Genomic DNA, 10,208 nt, shown 5'->3' with positions numbered 1-10,208 from the left:
AGATAGATAGATAGATAGATAGATAGATAGATAGATAGATAGATAGATAGATAGATAGATAGATATGAATGAAAGGCACTATATAATAGATAGATAGATAGATAGATAGATAGATAGATAGATAGATAGATAGATAGATAGATAGATATAAAAGGCACTATATAATAGATAGATAGATAGATAGATAGATAGATAGATAGATAGATAGATAGATAGATAGATAGATAGATAGATAGATAGATAGATAGATAGAAAGATAGATAGAAGGCACTATATAATAGATAGATAGATAGATAGATAGATAGATAGATAGATAGATAGATAGATAGATAGATAGATAGATAGATAGATAGATAGATAGATAGATAGATAGATAGATAGATACTTTATTAATCCCAAGGGGAAATTCACATACTCCATGGGCTGAGCAGACCACCAGCAGTCGTGAAGCTGCCTTTTTATAATTTGAAGGTTATTTCTGATTTCTTCCTATTTTTATGTTTTCAAGCCTAGGTCTAATCGTTTTAATAAAGGACACTTGAGTAAACAAATAACGCAATTTTAAACGTACTTCACTCATGTAAAGTGCAATGTAATTCGGCTGACTTTGGGCTGTGCCGTATCAGCAGTTACATCTGCTCCAATTACTATTCGGGGCTGAGCAGACCACCAACAGTCGTGAAGCTGCCTTTTAAGGGGCTTTAGCAATGCTGCTTGTTCTGCAGGTCCTCCAACTTGCAGGAAACACTCAGAGGTTGGTGGTAGGATTGGCACTCCGGTCATTGTAAAAAAAAAACTCGCAATGTTCAGTGTGGTGCTGAAGTGGCACCAGCCTCGGACCCCAATTGAGGTGGTTCGTCGTGTGGTGGGTGCGCATGCTCGCAACCTCCTTGTTTTACGATTCGTCTTCGGTATTATGCATTGACCGATCAGACTGGAGAAACGCAGGTGTCTGGAGCGTCGCACTGCGGCGAATAAACAAACTGTGGCTTTGTGCCCGCGACACTCGCGACACTGGCTTATTGACTTTGTAACGAATAACTCCATCCATCCATCCATTTTCCAACCCGCTGAATCCGAACACAGGGTCACGGGGGTCTGCTGGAGCCAATCCCAGCCAACACAGGGCACAAGGCAGGAAACAATCCTGGGCAGGGTGCCAACCTACCACAGGACACACACAAACACACAAACACACCAAGCACACACTAGGGCCAATTTAGAATCGCCAATCCACCTAACCTGCATGTCTTTGGACTGTGGGAGGAAACCGGAGCGCCCGGAGGAAACCCACGCAGACATGGGGAGAACATGCAAACTCCACGCAGGGAGGACCCGGGAAGCGAACCCAGGTCCCCAGATCACCCGACTGTGAGGCAGCAGCGCTACCCACTGCGCCACCGTGCCGCCACGAATAACTCGACTTCACTTATTTGCCCGCTCTCTGACATACGCGCTGCTTCATGACATTGTCTTACATCCAGTAGCGCGTGTGAAGCCCTGGACGGGACGCCGCGCAGATCGGGTACTTGTAATCTCGTTAGCGGTCAGAATGTGCCCGAGCAGACAGAGCCCGGATGTCGCGCTTTCCGAGGACTGCTGTCAGATGTTCCGCCCTTTTAGGAGCCCCACGGTCTTCTCCACCCCACCTACTACTGGGCCCCTAATTAACATGACGTCACACTCTAGGTCTGCTGCACAACGACCGTCCTCTTCAAGTTAAAGGCAGCCAGACAGCCGAGCGGAGCGCATTTCAGTCCGCAATGTCGGTCTTGTGGCTATGGGATCAGTTGGACACCCGGAGTGCCATCATCTTCATCGTTTTGCTGTTGCTTGTGTCGGATTATCTGAAGCACAGGGATGGCAAAAACTTCCCACCGGGTCCTTTTTGGGTGCCGTTTGTGGGCGACTTGTTCAGTATGACTTCAGATCAGCCGCACCTCTACATGGTAAAGGTGAGTCTGAACCCCGAACTCCAAAAATAAAGACGGCAGACAGTTAGGAACAAAAGTGGTGCTACAGAGAAACTGAATCTTGATCTCTAATGAACTATCTATGTGAACGTCCCGGAAACAACTTTTATTTACCCTGATAGCAAACGTCCAGCAGGCCACAAAGTGGGCTCTTAACGGCCAGATCAGTGGTCTCGGTCCGCTGGAATTTTACACATCGCGGGTTTTGAGTGGCTTAGTGGCGGCCCGCTAGTCGGGTGGCAGGAGAGCACTTGCCGACAGAAGCCCACCCTTCAGCTGCTATATGCCTTTACATTTTATGTTAATTTTAAATATTGTTGTTGGCAGTTCATTAATTTACCAGCACTCATATAAGCAAAAATTAAACTTGACCACAACACGCTTAAGGAGAGTCTTGATATTTTTATTAGACCAAAGAATATGCAACAATACCAATAATAATACTGATAACATTATAATTTTTTCCACACACTTTTTATCTACAATTTCCTCCTTTCACATGCAACACCACCTGTACAAAGATAGCAAAAAGAAGAAAAAGAATATGGGATTATAAAAGAACTTTAGTGTAAACACAATTAAAGCCTACATTACAAATGTCAGTCAGTCAGTCAGTCAGTCAGTCAGTTATTAACCAACCCACTATATCCTAACACAGGGTCACGGGGGGCCAATCCCAGCCATCACAGGGCACAAGGCAGGAACAAACCCAGAGCAGGGTGCCAGTCCACTGCAGAGCACACACACACACACACACCCACACACACACACACACACACACCCTAGGGGCAATGTCTTAACCTGCATGTCTTTGGACTGTGGGAGGAAACCCAAGCAGACACAGGGAGAACATGCAAACTCCACCCAGGTCTCCTTACTGGGTGGCACTGCGCCACTGTGCTGCCCACATTACAAATGTGTTTCTGTTAAATATTCTGCTTTTATTCCACTAAAGAGAGGTTGGCTTGTTGCATGTTCCTGTGGTGTTGCGGGTCCACAGCTCCCATCAGGAAGGCCAGTATTAAATAAATAATCGCCACACTTGTGGCTTGGCAAGGGGGCGTGGTTGTGTGGCTGAAGCGGGTCCTGGGGAATTTGTGATGTGGGCATTTCTCATCTAAGTGCACAGGTGAGAAAAGGTCCGCATCCGTAATTGTTCCCGGGAGCCTCTGTTTCCCACAGGTGAATCACGTCTCCGTTATAAAGAGTAGCGCGAGGTGGCTAGTGGGGGTCAAAAAAAAAAAAAAAAAAGAAGAAGAAGAAAAAGAAAAAGAAAGAGAATGAAAACAGAGACGGAGTTTGCAGGAAGCAGTATGGAGAGAGAACCGGTGTGAGCGAGCGTGTGCTCGCAGGCAGCTGAACAGTGAGCCCTAGCAGTGGTGTTTGGCTGACACTCATGGGGCAGAAGGAAGCGGTCGCTCCAGCTCAGCGAACAAGGAGCTGGAGTGACCGGGGATGAAGGACGGCTGGCCACGTAAGGCCGCGATGGCAGCGGGAGTCGTGGAGTCTTGGGAAGATGAGCCTCAGAGTGAGTGACCTGGCCATTGAGGAACCCAAGTCTCGGTCCGGTAAGGTAGCCGTACGGAACCAGGGAACGGAAGGCAACAGGACAGTAGTAAGGTCAGCGGCAGGAATTAAGGGCGACTCCCCTGTTGAGAAGCCCGTATGGGAGAAGCAGAGGAGCCGCTAAATAAAGGAAGACACCGGGCTTTGGATTTTAAAGGGTCTGCTTTCAGCATTGTTTTAACCTCGTTTTAAAGGATTGTTTTTTTTTTCTAGTGTTTTTTTAACCTTCACAATTACACTTCTGATTTTATGGATTATTTATTTAAGATATTTTGAAAGCACTGCACTTTATTTATTTGGACACTTGTTTTGTTGATTTTAATAAAAACACTTTCCACTATTACACCGCCCCCTGCATGGGCGAACCCGCACCGTCACAGTTCCGTTTACTTCCTTATTCTAAACCATAATACACTTGACATCCTATAATGTACGGTTAACCCCATCAATCCTGCTTGTAAAGAAACCGATGCTACAGTCTCTGCATTCATTCTCCGCCAGAGGCGCCTTTTAGAGACCGAGTCACCTCCCGCTGCTGGTCCTCTTCGGACCTGTGCCCTTTTTTAGATCCGGTATTCCATCCATCCAATTTCTTCAACCCGCTGAATCCAAACACAGGGTCACGGGGATCTGCTGGAGCCAATCCCAGCCAACACAGGGCACAAGGCAGGAACCAATCCCGGGAAGGGTGCCAATCCACCGCAGGACACCCACCCACACACCAAACACACACTAGGGCCAATTTAGAATCGCCAATCCACCTAACCTGCATGTCTTTGGACTGTGGGAGGAAACCGGAGCATCCGGAGGAAACCCACGCAGACACGGGGAGAACATGCAAACTCCACGCAGGGAGGACCTGGGAAGCGAACCCAGGTCCCCAGGTCTCGCAACTGCGAGGCAGCAGCGCTACCCACTGCGCCACCGTGCCGCCCTAGATCTTGTATTTTGAAGGTTATTTCTGATTTCTTCCTATTTTTATGTTTTCAAGCCTAAGTCTAATCGTTTTAATAAAGGACACTTGAGTAAACAAATAACGCAATTTTAAACGTACTTCACTCATGTAAAGTGCAATGTAATTCAAAATCTTTTTGCAGGGCTGACTTTGGGCTGTGCCGTATCAGCAGTTACATCTGCTCCAATTACTATTCGGGGCCGAGCAGACCACCAACAGTCGTGAAGCTGCCTTTTAAGGGGCTTTAGCAATGCTGCTTGTTCTGCAGGTCCTCCAACTTGCAGGAAACACTCAGAGGTTGGTGGCAGGATTGGCACTCCCGTAAAAAAAAAAAAAAACTCACAATCTTCAGTGTGCTGCTGAAGTGGCACCAGCCTCGGATCCCAATTGAGGTGGTTCGTCGTGTGGTGGGTGCACATGCTCGCAACCTCCTCCTCCTCCTTGTTTTACGATTCGTCTTCGGTATTATGCATTGACCGATCAGACTGGAGAAACGCAGGTGTCTGGAGCGTCGCACTGCGGCGAATAAACAAACTGTGGCTTTGTGCCCGCGACACTCGCGACACTGGCTTATTGACCTTGTAACGGATAACTCGACTTCACTTATTTCCCCGCTATCTGACATACGCGCTGCTTCATGACATTGTCTTACATCCAGTAGCGTGTGTGAAACCCTGGACAGGACGCCGCGCAGATCGGGTACTTGTAATCTCGTTAGCGGTCAGGATTTGCCCGAGCAGACAGAGCCCGGATGTCGCGCTTTCCGAGGACTGCTATCAGATGTTCCGCCCTGTCAGGAGCCCCACGGTCTTCTCCACCCCACCTACTACTGGGCCCCTAATTAACATGACGTCACACTCTAGGTCTGCTGCACAAAGTCCGTCCTCTTCAAGTTAAAGGCAGCCTGACAGCCGAGCGGAGCGCATTTCAGTCCGCAATGTCGGTCTTGTTGCTGTGGGAGCAGTTGGACACCCGGAGTGCCATCATCTTCATCGTGGTGCTGTTGCTTGTGTCGGATTATCTGAAGCACAGGGATGGCAAAAACTTCCCACCGGGTCCTTTTTGGGTGCCGTTTGTGGGCGACTTGTTCAGTATGACTTCAGATCAGCCGCACCTCTACATGGCAAAGATGAGTCTGAACCCCGAACTCCAAAAATAAAGACGGCAGACAGTTAGGAACAAAAGTGGTGCTACAGAGAAACTGAATTTGGATCTCTAATGAACAATCCATGTGAACGTCCCGGAAACAACTTTTATTTACCCTGATAGCAAACGTCCAGCAGGCCACAAAGTGGGCTCTTAACGGCCAGATCAGTGGTCAATTGCCGACAGAAGCCCACCCTTCAGCCGCTATATGCCTTTACATTCTATGTTAATTTTAAATATTGTTGTTGGCAGTTCATTAATTGATAAGCACTCATATAAGCAAAAATTAAACTTGACCACAACACGCTTAAGGAAAGTCTTGATATTTTTATTAGACCAAAGAATATGCAACAATAGCAATAATAATACTGATAACATTATAATTTTTTTTTCCACACACTTTTTATCTACAATTTCCTCCTTTCACATGCAACACCACCTGTACAAAGATAGCAAAAAGAAGAAAAAGAATATGGGATTATAAAAGAACTTTAGTGTAAACACAATTAAAGCCTACATTACAAATGTCAGTCAGTCAGTCAGTCAGTCAGTTATTAACCAACTTGCTATATCCTAACACAGGGTCACGGGGGGCCAATCCCAGCCATCACAGGGCACAAGGCAGGAACAAACCCAGAGCAGGGTGCCAGCTCACTGCAGGGCACACACACACACACACTAGGGCAGTGGTTCTCAAACTGTGGAGCGGGCCCCCATAGGGGGGCGTGAAGTAACAAAAAGGGAGTGTGAAGATGTGAAAAAAAGAAAACAAGAATCGAAAATATGAAAAATACATCTAATGAAACCAAAACAAATTAACTTAAACTACATTGTGATACTAGAAAAATAAATATAGAGTTAGATAAATGTCGATAAAAGTTAAGTAGGTATAATAAAATATACATCCATCCATCCATCCATTTTCCAACCTGCTGAATCCGAACACAGGGTCACGGGGTATAATAAAATATGCATCTATGATATATCATTAATTAAAAAAGAACACATTGTTATTAGTGGGCTCTTTTAAAAAAAAAAAACCTTAGGGGGGTGGCGATTTAAACTGTTATGAAAACTCGGGTTGCAAATACTTAAAGGTTGAGAAACGCTGTCCTAGGGGCAATGTCTTAACCTGCATGTCTTTGGACTGTGGGAGGAAACCCACGCAGACACGGGGAGAACATGCAAACTCCACCAGGTGTCCTTACTGCAAGGCTCTGTGCCACTGTGCTGCCCACATTACAAATATGTTTCTGTTAAATATTCTGCTTTTATTCCATTAAAGAGAGGTTGGCTTGTTGCACGTTCCGTTTACTTCCTTATTCTAAACCATAATACACTTGACATCCTATAATATACGGTTAATCCCATCAACCCTGCTTATAAAGAAACTGACATCCCCGTAAATGCCACTCTTGGAAGTAACCCCCGAGGAAGACAGGAATAGTTCATTCAATCCGCTTTTATTCAGTCACAGACGAGTACATGGATTCACGCACTGCAAGGCAGAAGATCGCAGATTTACCTTTTCAGTTGCCTTTTTATTTTTTCTTCCCTCCTCGTTCCACTTACGTCTCACAAAGCATAATATCGTTTACCTAAGCATTTCATCTTGTATTGCGTAAATCGGCCAACTGTTTCTGTTTTGTGTACGGGTCAGATAGAGCCCTTGAAGAAGGAAAGGTCATCTTTCCAGTGTCTCACAGACGCGTTCCTAAAGAAGGAAGATGTCCGAGGTCTGTCTTATGACAGACACCTGTAGGAATAACTAACCTGCCGTTATAGCAGAACAGCTTTCTCAGCTTTTAACCCTTAGTAGCTTGCAAGCAATTACATTTTCTTTTATACCTGTCCCATGTGAAATAGTCATATTAAAAAGTTTGGGGCCCCTCTTAATTCTTTGGATTTTTGTTTCTCATTGGCTGAGCTTTCAAAGTAGCAACTTCCTTTTAATATCTGACATGCCTTATGGACACAGTAGTATTTCAGCAGTGACATTAAGTTTATTGGATTAACAGAAAATATGCAATATGCATCATAACAAAATGAGACAGGTGTATAAAAGTGGGCACCCCAACAGAGATATGACATCAATACTTAGTTGAGCCCCCTTTTGTAAATCTAACAGCCTCTAGATGCTGTCCTCCTATAGCCTTTGATGAGTGTCTGGATTCTGGATGGAGGTATTGTTCACCATTCTTCATACAAAATCTCGCCAGTTTAGTTCAATTTGATGGACAGCCTTCTTCAAATCATCCCATAGATTTTCGATGATATTCAAGTCAGGGGACTGTGACGGCCATTCCAGAACATTGTACTTCTCCTTCTGCATGAATGCCTTTGTAGATTTCCAACTGTGTTTTGGGTCATTGTCTTGTTGGAATATCCAACCCCTGCGTAACTTCAACTTTGTGACTGATGCTTGACATTATCCTGAAGAATTTGTTGATATTGGGTTGAATTCATCCGACACTCGACTTTAACAAGGGCCTCAGTCCCTGAACTGGCCACACAGCCCCACAGCATGATGGAACCTCCACCAAATTTGACCGTAGGTAGCAGGTGTTTTTCTTGGAATGCTGTGTTCTTCTTCTGCCATGCAACGTGCTTTTTGTTCTGACCAAATAACTCCATTTTTGTCTCATCAGTCCAAAGCACTTTATTCCAAAATGAATCTAGCTTGTCTAAATGAGCATTGGCATACAACAAGCGACTCTGTTTGTGGCGTGAGTGCAGAAAGGGCTTCTTTCCCATCACCCTGCCATACAGATGTTCTTTGTGCAAATTGTGCTGAATTGTAGAATGATGTACAGATACACCATCTGCAGCGAGATGTTCTTGCAGGTCTTTGGAGGTGATCAATGGGTTGTCTGTAACCATTCTCACAATCCTGCTCATATGCCGCTCCTGTATTTTTCTTGGCCTGCCAGACCTGCTGGGTTTAACAGCAACTGTGCCTGTGGCCTTCCATTTCCTGATTCCATTCCTTACAGTTACAGAAACTGACAGTTTAAACTTCTGAGATAGCTTTTTGTAGCCTTCCCCTAAACCAGGAGACTCAACAATCTTTGTTTTCAGATCTTTGGAGAGTTGCTTTGAGATCCCATGCTGTCACTCTTCAGAGGAGTCAAAGGGAAGGAAGCCCAACTTGTAATTGACCACCTTAAATCCCTTTATATCTCATGATTGGACACACCTGTCTATGAAGTTCAAGGCTTAATGAGCTCATCAACCGATCAGCATTGAGCAGTGACAGGCATTCAAATCAGCACAATGACAAGGGGACCCACATTTGTGCACAGCCAGTTTTTCACGTTTGATTTAATTTCATATAACTAAATACTGCGTCACTAAAAATCTTTGTTCGGAAAACACCGCAGTACTCAGATGTTCCTAGGAAATTAAAGACACACCACTGTTATCTTTTTTGTTGAAAGGAGAGTCAATTATTATGTAGGCTGAGAGGGGGTCACAAACATTTTTATAAGACTGTAAACAGAGTTTTCATAATGTTTTCAAGAGAAGGTCTCTTTTTGCGTGTGCGGGGCCTGGTCAGGCCCGGTGTGAGAATTTGTAGCACTTAGAAGTCATAGTTCTTCACTGAGAATGAGCTCTACTAATTTAAATTTGTTCATATTAAATTAAAATTATTTTCAAAAAACTCTTTGAATTGGATGCAACCCCCAGATATGGATTCCCAGGTCCGTCGCCTCCTCAGCCAAACGCACGCCACTGATCTTGGCTCCACTTCTATTTTCCCTTTGTCTGCTCCAATTGAGGGCCATCTTTTACAAACATGATGTCACATCTCATTGTTATGCTGGTGATACACAGTTGTATCTCAAACAGTCCTGACATCACTTCATCTGTTGAAATGCTTTGAGGATATGAAACAACCCTAACCCTAACCCTAATTGGATGGCACAAAATTTCTTACAGTTACACGAAATAAAACCAGAGATCATTCTTGTTTGGTCCTACCACATCTGCAGTTGAAACGGGCACTCAGTCAGGCTCCTTGGCAGCAGTGATTCATAATGATGTCAAAAAACCCAGGTGTCATCTTCAAGTTGTCACTAAAGTTTTGAAAAACAAATCTCCGTGGGTAGCAAAGCCCAGTTTTACCAAACTGAGGCAAATTTCTAAACTGAAATCCTGTCTTTCACAGAAGGACTTGGAAACAGTCATTCATGCCTTTATTACATCTCACCTAGATTATTGTAATTTGTAATATGTGGAACTGCCCAAATCTGCTCTGTCGCGCTTTCAGCGGGTTCAAAACCCTGCAGCGAGATTCTTAATGGGGTCAAGAAAAAATGTTAGCCTCTCTCTTCACTGGCTACCGGTGAGGCGTCGCATTGATTTTAAAAATCTTGTTTGTTTTTAAAGTCTTGCATGGTCTCTCATTCCAAAAGTTTTGGGAATGACACAAATATGAATTTTTACAAAGTTTTTATTGTGGCAATTTGCATTGACTCCAGAATGTTCTGACGAGTGATCAGATGAATTGCAATTAATTGTAAAGTCCCTCTTTGCCATGAAAATGAACTTCATCCCAAAAAACCACT

General features: G+C 44.5%; 1 protein-coding gene across 1 annotated transcript in view; it reads left to right on the top strand.

Annotated features, from left to right (window-relative positions):
- The first annotated feature begins 1,709 nt into the window (after positions 1-1,709).
- Positions 1,710-10,208, top strand: part of LOC114658753 (cytochrome P450 2J4-like) — a 63,896-nt gene continuing 55,397 nt past the window's right edge. Inside the window, exon 1 of the mRNA XM_028810798.2 lies at positions 1,710-1,955. Within this exon, the coding sequence (XP_028666631.1) occupies positions 1,764-1,955 (192 nt within the window). The 5' untranslated portion in view covers positions 1,710-1,763. The remainder of the gene's footprint in view (positions 1,956-10,208) is intronic.

This window comes from Erpetoichthys calabaricus, chromosome 10 (genome assembly GCF_900747795.2).
Source record: "Erpetoichthys calabaricus chromosome 10, fErpCal1.3, whole genome shotgun sequence".
NCBI classification, from domain to species: domain Eukaryota; kingdom Metazoa; phylum Chordata; class Cladistia; order Polypteriformes; family Polypteridae; genus Erpetoichthys; species Erpetoichthys calabaricus.
This window is presented reverse-complemented; position numbering and strand designations above follow the sequence as displayed.